Source organism: Bos grunniens, chromosome 26, assembly GCF_055505025.1.
Source record: "Bos grunniens cultivar Pamir isolate PY7600 chromosome 26, Bosgru_T2T1.0, whole genome shotgun sequence".
Taxonomy (NCBI): domain Eukaryota; kingdom Metazoa; phylum Chordata; class Mammalia; order Artiodactyla; family Bovidae; genus Bos; species Bos grunniens.
The window spans coordinates 22,493,165-22,517,115 of record NC_141190.1 but is presented as its reverse complement, the minus strand read 5'-3'; the positions used below and the strand labels follow the sequence as shown (position 1 = coordinate 22,517,115).

Sequence of the window (23,951 nt, the reverse complement as noted above, 5' to 3'; positions counted from 1 at the left end):
CAGCATTCTGTCCCAGCTTTCTTGAGGCCTTCCTTGCCTCTGAAATCTGGTGACACACAGCAGCCACGTGATGCACAAATGAGGCATGAGCCTGCCTGGGGTCAGGGACTTGGTGAGAAAGAGATCTTTACTGAGGAGGCTTTCCCCCATTAAGTTGGTTTTAAAGGAATGTGGTGGTTTGGCATCTTTCTCCCAACCAGAATGGCTTCCTAAGGCCTCTGGGGAAGCTGGGGTGGAGGCGGAGGGCACCCCCAGACACCCCCTGCATCACCTCCTCCTGGACAGGAAGTGTGTCATGGAGTGGGAGGAGCCCCACGACAGCACCCTGTACTGCCTGCAGACGGATGGGAACCACCTGCTGGCCACTGGTTCCTCCTACTACGGTGTCGTGCGACTGTGGGACCGCCGCCAAAGGGCCTGCCTCCATGTAAGTGTCCTGCGCACCGCAGGCAGGCCTCATGGATGCCAGGGCTCGTTACCAGGGTCTGCACTGGGAGTGGGTGTGCCTGGGGAGGGCGGGAGGAAGCCTAGAGTAGCCCCTGTCCCTTGGCACCAGGCCGGGGAATCTTGCATTTGGGCTCCCCCCGCTCCCAGTGGGGATGTTTTTGCCACTCTCGTCCCTCCCCTGCAGGCCTTCCCACTGACGTCGACACCCCTCAGCAGTCCTGTGTACTGCCTGCGCTTCACCACCAGACACCTCTATGCTGCACTGTCCTACAACCTCCGTGTCCTGGACTTTCAAAACCCATGACAAGGCCAACCCAGCCTGTGGGCCAGGGAAGCCAGCTACTCAGGGACCTCTCCTGCCTGGAGGGTTCAGTGATACCTCCTCCCCGGCCTCCCTGTGTTCCTAGACCTGTGACCACAGTGCTCAGGCACCTAAGATAAAGGCTGCTGACTCCTGGGCACTGGGGTTACCCAGGGGTGCAGTCTCTCCCAGGAACCAATTGGAGAGATGGGACCTACTGCTTCTCAGCTGAGTTAACTCAGCTGGGCCTTGCTTCCCTGTCGGCCAGAGCAAGAATCTGGCCTGGAGACAGAGAGGCCCACCCCTTCTTAGAGCCAGGCCAGCTCAGCACAAGTGTGAGGTGAGGTGCTCCAGGCTTCCCAGGTGGCCCCTTCCCTAGAAGGACGGGGGTGGCTGCCAGTACCCTGTGGTACCAACCTCAACATCAGTCAGACCCCACCTTTGACCAAGGTCTCGGGCTGGAGTACTACGGCCTGGTTTTGCTTTGAAACCAAGAAAGGACAAAGGCAATCCCCAAATTCTGAATTCTGAGCCAGCCCAACCTCAGGCTAGCTGTTGAGACATGTTACAACCTTCATTTTTATAAAAATAAAGCTCGACTCTTCACCAATCTGATTCCTCACTGGTTAGAAAGACCACAGGGAGAAGGAACAATAGACTCAAACTTGGGGCTGGGCATGCCAGGGAAGGGTGAGACCAGCCTCACGGCTCAGTGTCCAAAAGAGCAAAGGTTTCTTCTTCCAGGAAGGCCTTTCATCACCCCTCCACCCCTGGCCCTGGTGGTGGGGTGGGCGTCTTATGGTAGGGGGCCTGGAAAGGCTCCCGGCGGCTGTTGGCCTGCAGTGACTTCCTTCACCCCACTCCAGTGCTCTGCAAGCCTTATGCTGACTTTACACCCACAGTGTCATAATATCCTGGGCTGCAAACAGGTTGGGGCCCTGCCCTGCTGGCGTCAGGCTTCCCTGATCCTCCTCTCCATCTAAGACCCATACCTTTACGTGGAAGGTTCTACACTGAAGGTCCAGAGGCTAGCGAAGAAGGAAATGTCCTCGCCAGCCCTCCCTGGGGGCAGAAGCACCAGAGGACACGGGGGTAGCACACACAGTGACTCAGAATTGCTTTACTCAGGAGGGAAGACCACGACCTAGGGCTAGGAACGCCCTGAGGCCCAGTTCTTAAAAAGCTTAGACAGCTCCTGGGAGGAGAGAGGCTGCCCCTGTGCCAGAAAGGCCCAAGCCCAAAGTCTCACAGGCCTACAGCAAAAGCCTCACCCACCCAGTGTCAGAAGTCAGGCTCAGGCGTCAGCTACTGAGTCTTGCAGTCCCCGTCACTGCTGTGGGCTGTCTTTACCTTCTTCAGTTCCTTCTGCAGCTCTGACTCAGCTACCAGGACCTCCTTTGGCTTCTGGTACTGAGGATGGAGCGAGGAGAAGACATGAATCAATCATATCACCCCTTTCAACACACAGCCTCCACCCAACACACTCAGGGCCCCCTGCCCCATTTCTGGCCAAACCACAAGGCATGTCGGATCTTAGTTCCCCAACCAGGGATTGAATCCATGCCCCCTGCATAGGAAGGCAAAGTCTTAACCACTGGCCCACTAGGGAGATCCTCCTTCTGCTCCCTTTATTCAAAGACGAGGGAATTGAGGCCTACAAGGTTGAATGATTTGCTTAAGGTCACGTGGGGGTACAGGTAGGCTTTTGGACCTTCTAGAGCTCCAGTTCTGTGGATCTCACCCCTCCCCATCACCCTCTACCCAGTTCTAGCTGTGATTTTAAAATCAGTCTCCTGAGCCCTCGCCTGGTCATCCCATTCTGTTGGAGAGGCCTGTTCCCTAGCAAGCATACCCCAGGAGTTGTTGGGGCTGCAACTGAGTAACTGGGAAGTGGGCAAAAGAAGGAGCCTTTCCCTGACACAGTGGCCAAGAAGTCTGAACGAATCTCACAGAGATAATGAGAGTGGAGTTGGCGTGAGCAAAGCTCAGCAAGGATTCATCCAGAGGTAGCTGGTATCTTTCTAGGTCAGGAATGGAGAACTTCTTGTAGTACCTGTGGGGACACCAAGAGGCCGTGAGAACACCCAGCATGGGGACCCCCACAGATGGGCATCAGGCCCTTTAATGCCAAGCTTCTATACAGTCCTCCCCACCCCCCAGCCAAAGAGGAAGAAGGGAAGCCAGTTAGAAGGCCAGTATTTTAGAGCTTAGTGACCCTGGAAAGAAAAGAATGAAAGGCCTTCTGGCCAGTCATAATTCCTTGATTAGACCAGGGGTTAGAGTGACTCATATTTCAAGTTCATCAATCCCAGAGACATGTGGAAGAAGCCTCCCGGGAAACACAACTGGGCCAGGCAAGCGCTACCTCCTCAGCACCCCAAGAAAACAGCTATGTCTGCAAACAAGGACAGAATAAGGACACCTAAGGCTGTCTTCCAGAGCTGGGGACTGACAGTGGCACTTACATGGCACTTTACTGAGGCCCTCTGCTACCTCTCCCTCTTTTAGGGTTAGCCTGACTCCACTTATAGGCAAGAGAGGGAAGTTAATCCACAAGGAGAAATCTCCCTAAGAGAACAAGCCGTGTGACTCATCACAGAAGCCCGATCTCTGGGGTTCTGGCCTACTTTGCTGACCATAAGACCCTACTCCATTTTCACATATCACACATGGTCCCCCTCATTTGCAGGTGCCAGTCCAGAGATTAATGATCCCTTTCAGTTCAGTTCAGTACAGTCGCTCAGTCGTGTCCGACTCTTTGCAACCCCATGAACCACAGCACGCCAGGCCTCCCTGTCCATCACCAACTCCCACAGTCCACCCAAACCCATGTCCATTGAGTCAGTGATGCCATCCAGTCAGCTCATCCTCTTTTGTCCTCTTCTCCTCCTGCCCTCAATCTTTCCCAGCATCAGAGTCTTTTCCAATGCGTCAGCTCTTCACATCAGGTAGCCAAAGTATTGGAGTTTCAGCTTCAACATCAGTCCTTCCAATGAACACCCAGTACTGATCTCCTTTAGGATGGACTGGTTGGATCTCCTTGCAGTCCAAGGGACTCTCAAGAGTCTTCTCCAACACCACAGTTCAAAAGCATCAATTCTTCGGCGCTCAGCTTTCTTCACAGTCCAACTTTCACATCCATACATGACCACTGGAAAAACCATAGCCTTGACTAGATGGACCTTTGTTGACAAAGTAATCTCTCTGCTTTTTAATATGCTGTCTAGGTTGGTCATAACTTTCTTCTAAGAAGTAAGCATCTTTTAATTTCATGGCTGCAGTCACCATCTGCAGTGATTTCGGAGCCCCCCAAAATAAAGTCAACCACTGTTTCCCCATTTATTTGCCATGAACGATCCCTTTAGTTGGGGCGGCGGCGGGGGGAACCCTGGGACTCACCTGGCAGTTTAGTGGTTAAGACTTCGTGCCTCCAATACAGGGGGTGCAGGTTTGATCCCTGGTCAAGGAACTAAGATCCCACATGCAGAGCAGTGCACCCAAAATTAAACAAAAACGACCACCCAGATAGTAACATCCAACCCATAATGTCTGTAACCGGATTTTGCAGGAAATTTGACCTCCTTTACCAAAGAGGAAACTCGGGCTCAGAGAGGTGAATTATCTTGCTTGGTTTCACAGCCAGTTAGTAGGGTCAGATTAAAGTTCCCCAATCCTGGTCTGGAGCTTATTACATTGGAGCACTAAGAATGGCCTCCTCATCTCTAGCAACAGGACCGTCTGGCATTTTCCTTGGTGGAAGTGTCACCTAGGCTCTGGCTGGTGGCTGCCAGACCTGTCACCCAGGCATGGCATCAGTGCTGCCACGAGGCTGTGGCCTGCGCAGAGAACACTGCAGACAGGCACAAACACACACAAGTGAGGGCCTGGAGAGGACTGGCTTTTAATACTTCAGAGGGGCCTGGTCCTATGGCAGCTCCCCCCAGTCCACTTCAAAAGCCCTGATGCCCTGGGGACTCAGAGTTGACATCAAGGCAGCATTTCTGCCCTGTTCTCCCTGCTGAAATCCCTTGTTCAGTGAGGACTCTCAGGGCCCCCTCTCCTCCCAGGTTCCTCACTCCCCGCCAAGGTGCTGGGACCCACGGCAGGAAAAGAATGTTTACTTAAAGGCTGACAGTTCAAAAGGAGTGGGGGTTGGGGGATCCTAATGGCACCACAAGTTTGCTTTATTTTCCAAAGCTCTGCCCCAGGGAAAGGCGATCCATCTGCCTGCAGACCGGGGTGGAATGTCGGCCTCATCCTCCTCCTAGCCAGCCCAGGCTGAGGGCTCTTCCTGGGGCCCTTGGTCTGGCCAGCAAAGGTGGCAGACACTGATAATAGGGAGGGAGTCAAAGGTTAAACAGCGGAGATTAGATGAACACAAAGGCTTGTTAGGAAGTGTTAACATCTTCCCTGCAAATATACACAAGCAGCAGAAGCGGGAGAGCAGCAGCCTGGCACACACGGCTCAACTGAACCCAGTGGGCCTGTGTAAGGCCTCGCTGTGCAGAACGTGGCATGTCCTCAATGCCTACCTGGCTGTGTGCTGGGGAGGGGGGACAGGGACACACCTGTGTCCCACGCTGTCAAGGCACATGCCCCAGGCAGGGGAGGTAGAGTCCAGGGCTTGGCCTCAACAGCAATGACAAGATCAAAGGGAACTCGAGTTGCACGACTTGCCTCAGCGTCCCCGTGGTACTCCCATCACCTCTCACATGGCAGGGAGGTGGTGGCAGAGTAGGTCTGGGGGCTCACTGTTTTGAGTCTATTCTAATGGATTTAGTTTATTGGTTGAGGTTAAACCCATCTTTTCAGGGGCTCCTGATGGGCAGCCTTCAAGGGAGCATGAGGCATCTGCTTTCTCTCCTCAAGAAACAGCTCACACCCCCTTATCTCTATCCCTGCCTTGGGATTTGCCCTGAGAATACCATGGTTCACCTTCTCACCAGCGCCTGGACTAGAGACGGACCCACTGTGCTTCCAGGCAAGTCCAAACGCCCAGCCTCTGGCAGCCCTAGGCAGGCAGCAAACATTTCTTAGGCATCAACTCTGTCCAGAGCTGTGACCTGGGGCTTTAAGGATGAAGAAGAAACAAGGCCATATCGCTGCCTGAAATCTTGTTTCTGCTGAAAGCTAGGCCTTTATAGTGGGGTAGTCCCTGGGCTTTTAGCTGATGTGCAACAACCCCCATTCTCACCTGCCTTCACTATCCTCAGTCTCAGCCACACAGTGAGAGGTGACATTTATGAATTCTAAATCCGTGCCGGGCACTGTTCACACACTGACTCCTGAAAACAGCGCTCTCAGGTTGGCTGCTTCTGTCATCCTCTTTTATAGAAGAGGAGACTGAGGCATAGGCAAGTCAGGTATCTTGTCCACGTCATAAAACTGGTAAAGGGAGATGCCCTTATTACAGTGATAATCCCCTCAATCTCCTGACTCCTCTATCGCTCTCCATTCTCACCTCAAAGGATCAGACCATCTAGGTTCCAAGGATGGGGCAGAGATGGGGGGTGGTCTCCCCCAGGATTCAACCACTATGCAGGTCTCCTGAGCACTCCCTCTAACACAGAGTGGCCTTCCTTTCTGAATGTAAAAGCGTGCAAAGATGTGTGTGGAAGTAAGGGCTCCCAGGAGGACCCCTGGCCCTGCCCTGTGACTCTGGGCAGGCCACTTAACTCCAGGATCTGTTTCTTCCTCCAGATTCCTTTCTCAAATAAAATAGCTGCCCCAGATGAACTTTTAAGTCACTGGGAACAGAACAGGCTAACCTGGTACCTGTCTCCAAGCTGTGCAAAAAGACAGCTCCTTCACTCTTTCAGAGATGACCTACAGCACTGCATCACTCTCTTTCTCTGCTATATTCCCTTCCCCATTCCCAGTCCTTTCCCAGCTTGTTCTCCCTTCGCATTGAACTGAGAAAGGGCACAAGAGAGCAGGCCTAGAGAGAGCGGCTCTGAAGGAAGCTGATAGTAGAAGCAGGACGGCTGTGGAGTCACATGGGCTGGGCCCACAGACCTCCCGTGGGTGCTCTGCACACAGGCTTGGCCAGAGTGGTCGAGGGAAGCCTGTAGTCAGTCTGTCCCTTAGACGATCAGTAGGCCCATCTTCCTTCTTGCTTAAACATCAACACTCCAGACAAACTGGTCACCTCTGCCTATAATGCACATTCACATATTTCAGGCTCTCAGAAGTCCTACCAAAGAGAAACCCATTTAATTCAGTTTCCTAACCTTATTTGACCACAGAATCCTTTTTTCTAGAGATGCCTATTAACACTCCCACAGAGTTAGTATTACCAATGTCAAATCAGCCAAACTCTCTTTAGGCTCTAATTTCCTCAGGCCGGCCACAGGGCTGAGTACAATATACAATTTTCTAATTCCCCAAACAATCTATGATGTACGCAGGAGTATTCTCCTGTGATAGATGAGGAAACCTTGCCCAAAAATGCCATGATTAATATGTAGCAGAGGCCAGATTCAAGCTGACATCCTCCTACTCCACGCCCAGCTCCTTCCACTCAGAGCTGCCAGCTTCTAAGGCTGAGGCTCAGAACCTTCTCTCTGCACAAGCATTCCTAACAGATGATGGGAACAGATGACGCCACAATCAGATCCCAGAAAAGCAGCTTCTTCCTTCCCTGGTTCATCTCTTGCTATTACCTGAGGCCAAGGACATAATTCACTGGAATCAATTCTATCAAGAAAAGTGGCAAACCCAGTTTTTCAGGGACTCTGGCTTTTACTGATGACCATATTCCAGAATATTAGAATCAGGGCAGACATGGAACCTTCAGGTGAAGGACATCAAATCAGAAAAGCCACAGTGTGGTGGAAACTGCAGAGGCCTGGGCATGAAAACCGTCACTATCCCCTCCAGTAAGTCAAGCGCATCACGCTGACTTTATAGATGCTCTCACGGAATCGTTCATATACAGCACGAGAATTATACATACCCTGTCCACCACTGGGTGGTATGATGATCAGAAAATAGTTTTACAGTACCTTGAAAAAGTTAAACTCTGCTCAAAGGAATAGCCACTGAGTTGTGTATAGTTAGAGGAAGTAAAGGTACAGGACGTGTTACTACTCCAAGTAGAAAATGAACATGCCACTAGGCTCAGGAGGAGCCGGTTGAGGGCTTAGCAGCCTCTCCCGCCTTCCTCCCAGCAGAGGGTCCCGAGGCTGTGCTGCGCCAGGCTGGGCCGCACTGACCCTGAGATCTCAGTGCAGGCCCTGAAGTGAGCACTCACATACTCTCCCCTCGGTGGGAATCCGATCCTGGTCCTGCTCCCTCTGGAGGCACGACTCCATCCCACCTGGCCTCACCGGGCAGTTCAGCAGCATCTCCCCTTGCCCGGGGCGCTGGAGTGGAGCGCCTGGCCAACAGTGCCACCTATGGTTGGATATGCGCAGGAGATGGGACCCAGAGGACCGGCCTGCAGATGAATTTTCTGGTGAGCTAGCTAGCCTCTCTTCTCTCGCTCCTTGGTAATCACATTTTTGCTTGATATCTATATTCGACAGTGACCTCTGGGGGACAAAAGGGAGGCAGCAGCCAGCTCCACAAACTGCTGGGCTGCAGATTCAAGCGCTATCAGAAGCACTTTTGTTCCTAGTTTGGGCCCAGGGCCTCTGACGCCAGGGAATGCTTGCTGAAGCATGGAGTTTGTTTTCCTAAAGGCAATTTCTCTGTTGTCTGAAATTGCTAAATTCTACTTTAGGCACTGACTCCTGTTAATGATGAGAACAATAACGGGAATAAACTGCCTTTTATCTGAGGGCTATAACGTGCTTTACAAACGCAAACCCTTATTATTATGACTTTATATTTATAGACAAGTCTCACTTTAGGGGCTGCTGGCTGCATGTACAGCAATAATCCTGAAATTAATTCATTCATCTCCACCCCTTCCCCACCCCTTAACCCTGCCAAAGTGACAGGGTGTGGGGGTCAGAGAGGAGGGTGAACCCAGGGTTGCACCAGGGGAGCCTGGGAGCCACACTGCTTCCCTGTGGCATCATGGACCTGAGAGAGATGGTGGGAGGCTGGCACCACACCGCCTGAGAAGATGGACCAATACTGGGTCCTCCTTACTCTAGGTAAACTGGAGGGGGCATCTCTGGCCTAAGCTGAGCACCCCATGAGACATGCTGGGTAGCTTCACCGTCTGTGGACTAGTAACTCATAAAACCTCCCATCTCAATGCCCTAAATCTATTTCATGGGAGTTGGTCCTACACTGCAATCCCTCTGATTCAGTTCACAACCAAGTCATTACGGGGCTCTTCTCTTCTGTGGTCAGTCAGAGTTCCAGAAACCCAAACGAGATCAGTGCATTTCCAAGATAATCAGCCAAGAAGCAGTCCCGCCAGGATCAGATCTCCACCTCGGTCACCTTCTGTCCCCTCAACCCAACTGAGCGACTGAACTGAACTGAACTGAGCAGGCCATGAGAAGAGGAGGAAAAGGGATGTGAGCACACTCTTTGAAACATCATGCAGGAGACTTCCAAGAAGCACTCACCCCCTGTCCCTCTAGGGACACCCCTACCCCCAGGGGGGTTGGATCAAGTTTGCTGCTCCCAGACACCTCTGTAACTGCCACCTCAGACAGGTGTGCCTTCCAGGCTCTGGCTCCCTGCCAGCTCCAAGCTCATCATGGACTGGAGCCAGCCAGAGGTCAAGGCATAGTAACCTTACAGCAGAACCACCTAAGATCGCAAGTCAGTGGCTGGGTGATTTCCTCATCCCCTCATTCATCCAACAAATGTTTACTGAGCTCCAGCATATGCCAAGTACTGGACCAGACACTCATTGTTCAAATTTCCCTGCCCTGATGGAGCTGAGTACAATATTCAAGCTGGTTCTGATTACAGTATTCAAGGGCCGAAGAGAGAAAGCCCTTCAGCTTTTAGTACCTACTCTGCTGCTGCTGCTGCTAAGTCGCATCAGTCATGTCCGACTCTGTGCGACCCCATAGAAGGCAGCCCAACAGGCTCCTCTGTCCCTGGGATTCTCCAGGCAAGAACACTGGAGTGGGTTGCCATTTCCTTCTCCAATGCTCTAGGGCTGTAGTAAAGCCCTTCTGCCCCTCTCAGCCCTGGAAGAGGAGGCTGCTCTACCCTCTGGGGTGGGGAACTGTCTGAGTCCTAACCCTAGGTCAAACCCCACCCCCACCTTGTTCATACACAAGTAGGCAGGTGCCTACCATGCCACTTACTTTTTGTTGGTTGTTCTGACAACAACACAGCGCTCCTTCTGGTCCACACAGACATTGTAAACATCCTTAGGGTACGGGAGGTTTCGAATTCGCCACTGGAAACTCATCTTGGTGTCTTTGCGCACGAATATGGGCTGCAGAAGGCAAATCCAATTCAAGGACTATTCTTGGAGAGGGGTAGGAAGGGATGGCTCCCCTCCACAAAGCTCTACCCGGGGACAAAATGGGAGCTCCTTAGCTCTCCTCTGATGCTTCCACTGCTGTGACCTACGAAGCCTGGAGCCCCTGCTCTGGGATGACTAAGCCAGAACCCTTTGGGTATCCATTCAAGGGAACTGCATCCAGGTGGGCACACTGGAGATGAGGAGGTGAACAAGACATGGTGGCTGCCCTTGAGGGCTAGCAGCCCACTCCCCCAGCCTCCCCAAGACACCTGACAGACAGACATACATTGGCATTGCTTTCCGTGATGAGTTCAGGCCCCAGGCTCCCTGCTCCTGGGAGTGCTGGCTCTCCCACCTCAATCTGCCACTGGCCCAAGGCTCCCAGGGCACTCTTCACACGCCACTTCCTCACTGAGGAGAGAAGGAAGCAGTGGGATTACGGGGAGGAAAGGTGTTCTGCTCTCTTCTGCTGAATCGTTGACATCACTTTAGGTACAGGAACAGGATAAAAGTGGGAGCGACAGGCCTTCATGGACTAACTTTATCCATCTGAGCAGGGACCTCACAACCCCTGAAATCTCAGGACAGCATTTTCAATATTAGACAGTTTGTAAACAACAGATCAGGGAGCCCAGACAAAAAGAATTAAAGCTATGAAAGGCGCCAAGTGAAGTCAGAAACCCCCAGGTATGACTTCAAGCACAGGGATGATGTGAAGGTTGGGAAAAGGGTGGCTACTAGTAACAGGGAAAATATGGATCCCAAGAAGCCTGAGTTGATGTGCATTCTTCCTTCTAAAAATAGGCAAAGGAAGAATGAGTTAAGAGTGTGAAAGCTGATAAGCAGATTTGTCTCATGACTCAGAAGTCCAAATTGAGAAGTTTACTCATTTCAGGTGTACCTGGCTTAAAATAACACCCCCACAGTTGTATTTACAGGAAACGTGAGGCACACACCATATTTTAAGTGTATTATTTATAAAAGATCTAACATAAATTTCTTATAGAGTGGAATCATCCTTTTATAATGCAAATAATCGTTTCTATTTTACAGCCCAGATGTTTGCGTAAGAATTTTTTTTTCCGGTAAGGCCCACACTTTTATGGAAATTTTAAGTGAAAAGTCTAGTGCAGTAGACACTGAGAGCCCCACTGGGATGCTCAGGGACCCCACCCAGCCCTGTCACGGCCGACTGCTGTCAGCAGCCCGTGGCCACAAGGGGCTTTCCCAAGCGCGAGCGCTCGGCTCCTTCCCTCCCTGAGGCAATGGGGGTCTCCCAGGTGGCGGCTCAGGCGCTGCTCCAGGCCAGCAGCCTTCCTGGAGTGGCCGTGAGGAGCTAAACAACTCAGAAAGCACCCGGTGTCCTGTGGTGGTTGCTCCTTTTCTGGGCCGGGGGGTGAGTGTGATTCTCAGGATGGGTTTCTTCTGAGTAGCTGCGCCAAACCCCAAACACCCTCCCTGCTCTAAGTAAGGCACACAAGCTGAACACAAAAGTATGCTGTAAAATGAGGATTTTCCCTTGAATATGTGCTTTTATAAGGTCTGTTGAATTCTGCAATGTGATTTTATTACGTCTCAGGGCCAGAAACTCTCCCTAGAAACACATTTCCAAGTTTATAATGAAAATTAATAAGGAAGAGTAAAACTTGGAAATATGCTTTATAGGCAACTTTTTTTTTTTTTCTCACAAATACTTCTCTCTTAAGTGACTGGACTGTGACTAGAAGTACATCCAAATCTATTCTCGTAATACCTTGCTTAACTAGGAAGCCAGTCTTCTGGGTTACAGCCTTCACAGCTACAAATTCAGAAACGACAAACGCCTCTAAGCTGCGACTTACTGTGACAGACCCGTGTATCTCACTCTACTGTAGAAAAGATCACTCCCAGATTCTTACTCAGACACGTGTAAAATGCGATGTGTAGAATAAGGCAGGACATTATTTTTTCCCAGGCATACTGACAACAGCACGATGGGGTAGCTCACACTGAGTGCAGGGTCAGAACTAAAAAGCGTGTGGGACCATTTGGTGTGAGGGCAAACAAGCATCCTTAGACCCTGATGGGATCCCGAGGTGAGAACAGTCAAAACAGAGCTTAAAGGTGGAGGTTCTTTTAGAAAGCGTCCAGTCCAATGCTTGTATCTTTCAAATGAGAAATAGCATTCTTCCCTGCCTGCTCTCCTTCAACCCCTGCTACCTCTCTCCAAGGAAGAGTATAAAGAATTACCAAGGCTCAGAAAGAGACACTCACTTGCAAAATCCACAGGTAAAATTCATGTCTCCTAACTCCAAGACCAGAATCTGAATCACTAGTAAATGGCTAACTTGTATTCTATAAATATTTATCTGTGCTAAGTCTCTTCAGTCGTGTCCAACTCTTTGCGACCCTGTAGCCAGCCAGACTCCTCCATCCATTGGGATTCTACAGGTAAGAATACTGGAGTGGGTTGCAATGTCCTCCTCAAAAATATTCAATAGCATATATAATATTTTTAGTTTTTTTTTTTTAAAGCTCTATTTCTTTTTAAGATTTTAGCATTTAAAAGAAAAGCTTCAATTATTTGAAAATTTAATTTCTGAAAAACACTTAATTATTTGAGGCTGGACAAGTGAGGTGTCCGGTGATCACGGGCCTTGTTAAATCATGTGTCCTGAAGCACAGTGCCAGTGTGGCCAGGAAAGCCAATTTTGATCTACTCTTTTCTACTCTTATCTATGGAATAATTGGGTTTGGAACAGAAATGTTCCCCAAAAGGACCCTAAGGAGATGGAAAGTTAGCTACTGGTTTCCTTACTGCTGGCCTTAAAAGCCACTCAGGTCACAGAAACTTGGACCCTTGGCTGTTTCACCATTTTTAACACCTTGGGGTTAAATTCTTTGTTAGAATATGAAGAAGGTCTCTGTATTCATTCCCCTGTGAGATAAGAGCCAATAAATGATTTTGGTGAAGTCCTTATTATTTCTCCCATGGATGTGGGCATGGATGCACACATGCAAATACACGCTTCGTCTTGTCTTTCTTGTCCTGTCTTTGTTCCTGAACTCAAGGACAGCTCCTGCGGCAACAGAAGACTGTTTCCACCTGCTGTCACTCTGATTTGATTATATGTTAAACCCAAACTGGTGTGTGCAAGGCAGCTCCCCGGGACGCTGTCATATCTTCCTGGCTGAGCCAGGGCCAGTCCTTGGAAAGGAGACTTTCAATGACCCTGTAAAGGGTCTGATGGGGAATATATGAAGGAGGCAGCGCCTGGGGCCTTTTTCCTAAGTCAGCAGGAAGCAGGCTGATGTCCCTGACTGCTGAAAGGAGGCCCCATCTTTCAGGTGGGCTGGAAAGTAGAGGTCCTAAAGGCCTCCTTCCCCAGAGCTCCCAGCCCTGGCCCACTTCCAGTGTGGGTAATTACATTCCCCTTTCCTAAATACTCCCTGCAGCTTAAACTGGATGCAGGATTCTTCTTTTCTGCCCTAAAACACTGCAACATTGCTATGTGGCTATTAAACAGCTGCCACGTCCCATCCCTGAGGAGGCTGAAGGGAATCGAGTGGGTCATTTATAAAGCCGGTGAAGTGCTTGGGGATGAAAGTGCTCAATATCCTCCAAATGCAGCCTGGGGTGGTTAGGCTGGCGGTCAAATACCACAGCAGATTAAGCCGGTAATCCGAATGTAATCGCTGGGGGATGGCCTGCCCTTCAGCCTCGGCCCCCCTGGACATGCTGTGTTCTTCTAGGGCTGGTTTGATGTTCCGATCATTGTTATGGGGCCCTTCAGTTTTTTTTTCTCTATGAATACACATACAGCATTCATTGTGGGGGGTGGGGATGAATAGCATTGAGCGGGCAGGAAAAAAAATATGACACTACTATGGTTATTAACACCGACTGGAAGGGCTCTGACCCAGACAGATGCACTATTGGTAATTCTCTCTATAAATTACTTTCTGGGTTTTTCAGACAGAAAACCAGTTTGACCAATTATCCAATTTGTATAATTAGCTGGAAAAAAATAAAAAATGGAAACCATTCCCATTTACACCACAAAAACCCTGTCCATATTTTGCTTCAACGAATGCACAAGTGAAAGTCAGTTCAGGCCCTGGGATTATTTATACTTAAAAATTAAAAACAAACAGTATTTTGCAAGCTGGCCGGCATGGGGTGGGGTGGTTGGAGATGAATAAGAAAAGGGTCAGCTGTTCAAAGGGCCCACTGGTTTGAGTGGAGTGTTCCCCTCTGTCCTGCTCCCACCAGTCTCTACTTGGGCCATTCTGAGGAGAACAAAATTTAGTTAAAAAAACAAAACAGGATTAAATATTCTCAACTCCCAACAGTATGTTGTTGTGGATTAAAAGCACGGGCTCTTCATCACACAGACCTAGGCTTAAACCCAAGCCCTGTAACTAACCAGCTATGTGCTTCTGAGCAAGGTGCTTAAGCTCCTGAAACTTGCAGTTTTCCTGACTGTAAAATTAATGCAGCAGCACCTACCTACCACGCTGAGCTGTGACGGGGCTGGTTGGTGTAAAGCACTTGGCATGGCGCCCAATAAAAGGTACAGTATTACTATCCTTAGGTAGACTTTTTCAAACAACATTCTCCTATGAACCTCCATTTCTGCTTTTAAGAAAAAGGAGTTGGGAGGCCCCTGTCTAGTCTTGACCTGCCACGAGGGAAAGTAACAGGTTCACATGGGATGTTACCAATGAAGTAACCTGGGCTTGTTCTTCATTTCAAGTTTGTGTCCAAGCACAACCAAGAGGCCTTGGGGTTTACTTGTTTGTTTTTATAGCCACAGCAGCAATTGCTGTATTATTCGCTCTGTGAGAAGAAGAGAGTGCCACTGGGGGCTCAGCGAGAGGAGCTGTGGCGAGTCCTTGGCCTGGTGATGGTGCTGGTCAGCCCACGTGACCTCTGCTTTCATAAGCTCACCCCATTAGGCATCCCAAGGCTGTCACCCCCTGGGAGTGCTATAAATTACCATGCATTGTGAGGATATTACTACTGTACTGGTTTCCACCAAATCAGTGTCATATGCTAAACACATCAAGATTTTTTAATAGCACCATATTAAACCAATTGGGACTGGAACCCAAGCAGCTCATAATAAGGAAGGATCAACACTTCACTTTGCGGCTGAGCATGCGCAGGACACATGTTTTAAGACTGGAGATGAAGAGAATGCAAACCCATGTGATCCATGTTGTCAGTTCTAGACATTTATGAGCTGTCAGAAAAAGGGAAAAAGAAATTCCCTCAACAGTACTACCTGTCCATCAGGCCCAGGAAGAAATTAAAGTCAAGAATAATGACAAGAAAATAACCTAGCCCATGATTCCATCATTGGTCTTAGCATTTCAGGTGAAACTTAATAAAAAGAGACCAACTCCCACTGCTGACAGCCTCAGGCCCTGGGTCAAAGAACCAGCCACATAACTTCGGGAAGTCAGTTCATGCTGATATGCATACCTGAGAACAGAGAATGAGCAAATCAAATAATTTCCAGAAATCTGAGCTGGAGCCTCTATTCATGAGCTTATTCTTAGAGAAAAAGGGAAAAGGGCTGCAGGAATGAAAGTGATGATGCCGCAAAATCACCATTTCTCCTTCCTCCTCCCTTTGATTCAGACGTTCTCCAAGACAAGGGGTATATTTAACAGAGCTGCCTCTGAGGCAAGGTCAGAAGCTGCTGCCTCTGATTCTTGCTTGTTCCTGATATGGTTTCAGAAAACAAAACAAAAATTAAGCCAAAAAAGTGCAGGGAAAGCTGCCTTCACCATGACTTAGCCCACAAGGCTTACTTTCAATTCTACCTTCTCTGTGAAGATTTTCCCAGTGGTTTCTCTACACCCCCAATCACACCTTAGAAGAGTTAACTCTCTCATTTGCCTGGGGGTGGAGTGAGGTTCACTGGCCAAGTGGACACCCATTGCATCTCTGGTGTCCGGCCCTGACCTCGGGTTATTCTCAGGAACAATTCTGCCTCAAGGGCCTCAGTCTCGCCGAGCTCCCACGTGTACTGCTGAGCTTCTCCATGAAGCCTCAGCTAGGCCTGTGTACCTGTGCTCAGGTCACCCCAAGTGTTCCTAAGGGCCCACCGGGGGCCCCTGTCACTTACCAAGTAGTTCGTTTGTCTTCTCATCATACTCTTCGGCCATTTCCTTCCCATTGGGGAACAAATAGTGCACCTTTCTTCTCCCTGGGCACAAAGCAAAAGAGAGTCTTACCCCTGGCCTCCCCTTGCCATGGGCCTTCAGATCCAGAGATCTGCCTGGGAAACACTAACAGCCATGGGCATATTAAAAATCTTCCCAGAGCCTCCCACGAACTCCTTGACAACCATCACCCACCATTACTTTAAGACAAGTCCTGGGACTCATTTGCTTTCCCTGAACGTGTCTTTGTTCTGCTGATTATTCTACGAACAATAGCTCTAAAAAAGTGTTAGTTGCTTAGTCATGTCTGATTCTTTGTGATCCCATGGACTTGAATTCTCCAGGCAAGAATACTGGAGTGGGTAGACATTCCCTTCTCCAGGGGACCGTCCTGACCCAGGGATTGAACCTGGGTCTCCAGCGTTGCAGGCAGATTCTTTACTGTCTGAGCCACTCTTCCCAACTGTTGAACTCCTCCTTGCCCTTCAAAATCCAACTGAAATGTCACTTCTACTGGGAAGTCTTCCTAAAACTATCATTCCTAGCCACTTCGGCAAAATTCATCACTTATTTCTTTATGCCTTCCTGGTGCTTTATTCATGTCCACAGTGGAGCGTTTATCTCATAGTATGATACTTTTAAAAGTATCTGTTTCAAGAATGATATCATATTTACCTTTCTCTCCCCAGTTCCTAAAACCAAGCCCATGTGCTCAGATTACTGAACTGGGTTTCCCAACCAGCAACTCCCTCCAGCTGTGCCCCTCACTCTGCCTTCTTCTGCACATCTCTATGCCATTCCTGTCACACAGCACCTGACATGAGTGCCCACGTATTCTCCCTATGGCATTTTCCTTGGTTATGGTTTTACATTTGTGTGAATTCTGGATGATGAGTGCCTGTCTCTTTACTAAGATAAGAAGGATTTTATCCCCTCTATCTATGGTTTCCCAAACACTAAGCATAGTACTTGGCATATTTTAAGAGCTCAGCTAAATATTGATTGAAAGAATGAAAGAACATCACTTCATCTTTCATTGAAAGAAGAGAAGAAATGGATAAAGAAGATGTGGAATATTAATCATAAAAAGTAATGAAATTGGGTCATTTGTAGTGGCCTAGACAGACCTAGAGTATGTCATACAGAGTGCAATCAGAATTAAGAAAAAATAAATACCGCATATTAACACATATATGTGGAATCTGAAAAAACTGATATAGACAGTCTTATTTACAAAGCAGAAATAGAGACAGAGACATAGAGAACAAACATGGATACCAAGGGGAAGGGGGGATGAGATGAACTAGGAGATCGGAATTGACATATATAAATTACTGATACTATGTATAAAATAGATAACTAATGAAATCTATTGTACAGCATAGAGAACTCTACTCAGTGCTTTGTGGTGACCTAAATGGGAAGGAAATCCAAAACAGTGGAGATATAGGTAGCTGATCCATTTTGCTGTACAGCAGAAACTAATACAACAATGTAAAGCAACTACACGCCAATAAAAATTTAAAAGAAAACAAATGTTAAAACAATTTCATACTAAAACAAAAGTAATGTATGTTCAAAGGATAAAAAAGGAAAGAATTCAAGGGCATCTCCGAGACCAACTCTTCCATCTCAGTAGTATAATCCTAAGCATCTTCTTAAAAGTGGCTAGATAATTTCCCATTTTTACAGACAGGTAAACAGACAGGTAGGCTCCTTAGTGAGACAGTACCAATGCCCAGCAATCAGGTACCCAGCGTTTCCCTGATGAATAGAGCCCCAAGGCCCTTAATCAGCTGAAGGAGCCACTAGCCAACACTTGCAACTGCATCCAATCTACCAAGCCTTTTGCTGTCCACTCACTCCCCGAGACCTTGTTCTTCGCGTCATTCCGAATTTGTACTCTGGGGACACTCACCCCCAAATTTGCAGGGCCTCTCCATAGGCCCCTAGGTTACACCACCCTTAATCATTTGTTTGGCTCACAGAGCTGGCAGAGGCTGTCCTGTCAGGAGGCGGGTACAAGGGGCTGCCTGTGAGTAGCTGAGGGTGTCGGGCCTGACCGTCTTCTTCCCTGGAGTCTGGTCGTCAGTGCAGCAGGACACAGTGCTTACTATGGGCCAGGCGCTTTACATACTTTATTGCATTTAATTCTCACAATAATCCTCTGTGCCTCCAGTACTTGTCTTTCACAAATAAAGAAAATTGAGGCTTAAAGATCATGTAACTGGTTCAAGGTCATAAAAGCTAGGAAATGATAGCCTGGGCTTAAACTCACTTGAGGCCAAAGTTGAGGCTCTAATAACCATACTAGGGTATCTGTATGGCTTTAAGGTTATAAGGATGAACAGTATTCTAAGGGTTTATTGCTCATACTTCTAGTGAATTACATGTTTAGGCCTTAGCCTATTTTATTTCAGTATTCATCTTTTTCTTACTAATCTGATTGAGCTTTGTATATAGTAAGCACATGCCACACATGTTGCAAATAGTCTGTTTTAATTGCCTTTTTGTTTAAAGTAGATTTTCTCAAACAAATGTTTACTTTTTATATAGTCAATTATTTTTTCCTTTGTGGTTATTATCCAGAAGTTGTGCTTAGAATATCCTCCCTTACCCAAGATCATAATATTCATCTATACTTCATTCTAATACATATTTAGGGCTTCCCTCATAGCTCAGTCAGTTTTAAATGTACTCATGTATGTGTATATAAAAAAATTTAAGTATATTACTATGATATTTTGGTGAAAGAAAAAATGTATGTGTGTGAGCTTGTATGCATGGAAAAAATATGGATGTTTCTGTATGAAAATGTCAATTGTTATTATCGCCACATGGGAGGATTATGGATGACTTGTTTATTTATTTTTCATATTTCCACAATGAAAATAAATTATTTATGAAAGATACCACATAGCTCACAAAGAGTCAGTTTCTCTAGACCAATGATTGTCAAACTTTCTGAATGGGACCTAGGGTAAGAAATAAGATATAGATCACAATCCAGTATATATGTAATCGATCATATGTGTATTTGTGTGTGTCTATACGTATGTGTCTGTGTGTTGTATGTATCATATCAAGTCTCATAAAACACTGACCTCACATACAATGTACTCTTTACTTTTTTCTGGTTTTAATTTTTCTAAAAAACTTGTTAACATACTGATGTCCCCCTCCTGCAAATAATGGGATTACCAGGAATAGCAATCATTGAACAAATCAACAATTCGCAACAGAAAAAATAATGATTTATGAAAAAGTGTACTGAGTTGTCATTATCAAGAGAAGTGATTCTTGGTGGGCAGACAGCCACATTCTCTGCCCACTCACATACACATCAGGAGGGCAGATCTCCAGGAGTGGTTTAACAAGGCATAGTTACACATTAGGGTTTTTTGTTTCCTTTTTTAGGTTTTGATTAGGGAGAGAAAAAACTAACAATGTTGTTTTGTGATATCACTAACAAAAAAACTTACCAAAATCCTGGTTGATGAAGTATTTGTTTGAACACTTCCAAAGGAAGTGAAAGGCGGGGACTAGAATAGATACTTGCACATCTGTGTTCACGGCAGTAGTTATTTAGGGTTAAAAAAAAAAGCAGAAGTAACCCACTTCCTTGAGTAATAAGAATAAAAACAAAAATAAGAACAAAAACAAAAACCGAAATAAATAAAAACAAAAAGACCCAATTAAAATTAAAAGCTTTTGCACAGAAAAGGAAACCATAAACAAGATGAAAAGACAACCCTCAGAATGGGCGAAAATATTAACATTAGCAAATGAAGTGACTGACAAAATAACTCCAAAATATATAAGCAACTCATGCAGCTCAATAGCAAAAAAAACAACCCAATCAAAAAATGGACAGAAGCCCTGAATAGATATTTATCCAAAGAAGGCACATAGATGGCCAACAAACACACTCAACATAACTATGAGAGAAATGCAAATCAAAGCTACAATAAGATATCACCTCACACCAGTCATAATGGCCATCATCAAACAATAAATGCTGGAGAGGGTGTAGAGAAAAGGGAACCCTCATGCACTGTTGGTGGCTCAGAGGATTAAGTGACTGCCTGCAAGCCGGGAGACCCGAGTTCAATTCCTGAGTCAGGAAGATCCCCCGGAGAAGGAAATGGCAACCCACTCCAGTATTCTTGCCTGGAGAATCCCATGGACAGAGAAGCCTGGTAGGTTACAGTCCACGGGGTCACAGAGAGTCGCACACGACTGAGAGACTTCACTTTCACTTTTCATTTCATGCACTGTTGGCGGGAATGTAAACTGATACAGTCACTAAGGAGAACGGTATGGAGGTTCCTTAAAAAACTAAAAACAGAGCTGCGATATGACCCAGCAATCCCATTACTAGGCACACACCCGGAAAAAACTGTAATTCAAAAAGACACATGTACTCCAATGTTCATTGCAGCACTGTTTACAATAGCTAGTACATGGAAGCAACCTAAATGTCCATCAACAGAGGAATGGATAAAGATACGGCACAGGGGCGTCATTGGTGGTCCAGTGATTAAGAATCTGCCTGCCAATGCAGGGGACACAAGTTCGATCCCTGATCTGGGAAGATTCCACACTGTCGCAAAGCGACTAAGCTCGTGTGCTGTAACTAATGAAGCCTGAGGGCGCTAGAGCCTGTGCTCCACAACAGAATCTAGGCACGAGAAGCCTGTGCACCGCAACTAGAGAGTTGCCCACGATCGTCTAACTATCAACAGAGAAATCTCACGCGCGGTAGCAAAGACCCAGCACAGTCCAAAATAAATAGTTTCCAAAAAAAAATTTTTTTTTTAAAACAGATATGGAACATATATACATTGGAATATTAACCACAAAAAGGAACACAATTGGGTCATTTACAGAGACATGGATGGAGCTACAGACTGTCATACAGAGTGAAGTTAGAAAGAAAAAAATATGTATATTAATGCATATATGTGGAATATCGAAAAATGATATAGATGATCTTATTTGCAAAGCAGGGCTTCCCATGCGAATCAGTGGTAAAGAATCCACCTGCTAACATAGAAGACACCAGTTCAATCCTTGGGTTTGGAAGATCCCTGGGAGGAGAAAATGGCAACCCACTCCAGCATTCTGGCCTGAAAAATTTCATGGACAGAGGAGCTTGGTGGGCTATAGTCCATGGGGTTGCAAAGAGTTGGACACAACTGAGCCACTAAGCATACACACATGCTTTTGCAAAGCAGAAGTAGAGACACAGACGTAGGGAACAAATGTACGGATATCAAGGGGGGACTGGGGAGGAATTGGGAGGTTAGAATTGACATGTATATAATACTATGCAAAAATAGATAACTAATGAAAACCTACTGTATAGCATAGGGAACTCTACAGAATGCTCTGTGGTGACCTAAATGGGAAGGAAATCCAAAAGCGAGGGAGTACATGAATAGCTGATTTCACTTTGCTGTACAGCAGATACAAATACAACGTTGTTAAGCAACTATACTCTAATAAAAATTCATAAAATTAATTTTTTAAGAAGTGGAAGCAACTCAAGTGTCCACTGACACACCAGTGGATAAACAAAATGTGGTATATTCATACATACAATGGAAGAATGTTATTCAGCTTTAAAAAGGGAGGAAATCAAAATTTCCTCATGCAACAAATGACATTTCCTCATTTCCACATGCAACAACATGGATGAATTTTGAAGACATTATGCTAAGTGAAATAAGCCAGTCACAAAACAACGAATATCATATACTCCACTTATATGAGGTCCGTGCTGTAACCAAACTCATGAAGATAGAAAGTAGAATGGCGATTGCCAAGGGCCGAAGATAAGGAGACTGAGGAGTAGTGTTTAATGGATACAGAGTTTCAGCTGAGGAGTTAGTAGCTAATGGGTATGGAGTTGCAGCTGAAAATGAACCTTCTGGAGATGGATAGTGGCAATGGGGGCACAACCATGTGAATATACTTAATGCCACAAAACTACACTTAAAAAAGGCTAAAATGGTGACTATATGTTATGTACTTCTTCCAATAAAAACAAATCTCACCGTCCTATGAGATAATGTTCAAAATCTTTAGTTTGGCAAAGGAGATCTATCACAACTCCAACTTCTCTGCAATTTCTTTTCATGTTCTACCATTTCCCCTTAACACTCCTCGAGAAAAGGGACCTTTTATTCACTCTTGCATCCTAGCACCCAGGACCTGACAGAGTGTAGGTAGATATTAGGACTGACTGGGTAAAGGCTTGAACCTCACTAAATGTTTTGTTATGCCCCTAGGAATCATCCACACACTTTAACACCTCTGTGTCTTCACGTGTGAGTTACTCTTGGTGGAATAACTATCCCCTCTTCTCCACTTAGCAAACACCTATCTATCCTTTAGGGCCCATGAACATCACCTGTTCTGTCAGATCTTCCTGAAAGAACCATTTCCACCTCTGTGCTCTCATGGCATTCTATAGAAAAGTCCAACTTCTACTTAACACATACTCTCTCATTTATTTACCTTTTTTTTCTTGACCACTATGGGAACTCCTGAAACATGTCGTTTTCTATCTGCTCTAGCACACAACTTAACACACAGTAAAAGCATCCCTAAATGCTGCCTGAATAAAGGAGCAAATGACCAGCTGATTTCACTTTCCAAGCTTTCTTGACTGGCCTCTATCTGTGGATTTCAGTCCCTGCCAGTTTCCTGAAAGCTACAAGGAATTCAGACCGAATTCATTCTGGCTGCCAAGTGGGTCCAGGAAGGGACCGTCAAGCACTGGCCAATCCTAGGGTGTTAGAAAGTCAGAATTCCATACCCCTGTGTCTACCTCTTCCAGAACCAGCAGGAATGGGGGAAGTGGCGGGGGAGGGGGTGGGGTGGGGCGGGAAGCGTTGCTTTGTCTCCTTTAAAGACCCAAGGAACATGTAGAAGTTCACTTACAAACATAACATTACAAGTGCAAAGGACCTCAGAGATAACAGAGATAATCAATTCACCTCATTTTACAGATGAGGAAAGTGAGGTTCAAATATAAGAGGCCGACTGGGGAGCCCACGCTAAATTAAAGGCAAAGTCCTAACTACAGCGCAGGTGTCCTGCGTCTCTTATGACACATCTCCAGACTGGGGTTCATGGGATCCCAGGTCAAGATCCACTTTTACCACTGACTGGGGGAGCTGCAGCCAACCTAAAATCCTGGATTTCAGTTTCCTCTTCTGTAAAACAGAGTGGAAAACAGCCTCTCGGGGCTGCGGTGAAGAGCAAATGACATAGTGAACATGAAAAGAATTATTTATTAGTAACAGAACGCAGAGAGGAGCGAGGTAGTGTGGAGGAAACTAGGGGTGTTCAGAGAAGGGTGTTCCAGTCGCCTCATCTATATGAGCCTCGGTTTCTTCATCTGCAAATGCAGAACTTGCCCTGGCAGGAGGCTGCGACCTTCCAGCCTTACCCTCAGGGCTGGGCCCGTCCCGGGGGCGCCAGCGCGGAGGGCTGGACCCTGGTGGAAAGGAACAAGGTGCTCGCGGATTGGGGTGGGGGGGGGGCTCGAGTTACCGTCTTGCAGCAGCGCCGTCTTCTCTGCCGCCCGCAGACTCTCCAGCCAGCCGGTCACCGCCATCTTCCCTCCAACGAGCCGCGTGCCTGGCCACTGCCATG

At 47.1% G+C, this 23,951-nt stretch overlaps 2 protein-coding genes across 12 annotated transcripts in view; one reads left to right on the top strand and one right to left on the bottom strand.

The window, feature by feature from the left end:
- FBXW4 (F-box and WD repeat domain containing 4) overlaps window positions 1-1,358 on the top strand; it is an 83,584-nt gene extending 82,226 nt beyond the window's left edge. For 6 of the 8 annotated variants that reach the window (XR_015155219.1, XM_086377353.1, XM_086377350.1 and 3 more), the window contains 2 exons: window positions 286-427; window positions 632-1,358. Coding sequence is in view for 5 of the 8 variants with exons in the window: in XM_086377353.1 (XP_086233479.1) it covers window positions 286-427; window positions 632-751 (262 nt within the window). In the remaining 3 variants the exon portion in view is untranslated. Of the gene's footprint in view, window positions 1-200; window positions 428-631 lie in introns of all 8 variants that reach the window. The other 2 variants (XR_015155220.1, XR_015155216.1) reach the window with 1 other exon arrangement.
- A 483-nt stretch (window positions 1,359-1,841) lies between these two features.
- DPCD (deleted in primary ciliary dyskinesia homolog (mouse)) lies at window positions 1,842-23,945 on the bottom strand. 4 transcript variants are annotated; one of them, XM_086377357.1, is made up of 6 exons: window positions 23,850-23,945; window positions 16,250-16,330; window positions 10,420-10,544; window positions 9,970-10,103; window positions 2,601-2,801; window positions 1,842-2,158 (listed from the first exon to the last, which is right to left on the bottom strand). In XM_086377357.1, exons 1-6 carry the CDS (start codon window positions 23,911-23,913, stop codon window positions 2,131-2,133), a joined length of 633 nt encoding a protein of 210 aa, XP_086233483.1. In that variant the 5' UTR covers window positions 23,914-23,945; the 3' UTR covers window positions 1,842-2,130. The 4 variants fall into 4 exon arrangements, with proteins under 4 accessions (XP_086233483.1, XP_086233484.1, XP_086233485.1 ...); XM_086377358.1 differs by having other exon boundaries at window positions 2,699-2,801; XM_086377359.1 differs by lacking the exon at window positions 2,601-2,801.
- Between the last annotated feature and the right edge of the window lie 6 nt (window positions 23,946-23,951).

What these genes read in the sequence shown, in the direction of transcription:
- DPCD (XM_086377357.1), bottom strand. Translation starts at nt 23,913, where the DNA reads ATGGCGGTGACCGGCTGGCTGGAGAGTCTGCGGGCGGCAGAGAAGACG. An exon ending in GAAGACAAACGAACTACTTG is followed by an intron (nt 10,545 to 16,249) that starts GTAAGTGACAGG and finishes TTCTCTCCTCAG; the next exon opens with TGAGGAAGTGGCGTGTGAAG. An exon ending in TCACGGAAAGCAATGCCAAT is followed by an intron (nt 10,104 to 10,419) that starts GTATGTCTGTCT and finishes TGCCTTCTGCAG; the next exon opens with CCCATATTCGTGCGCAAAGA.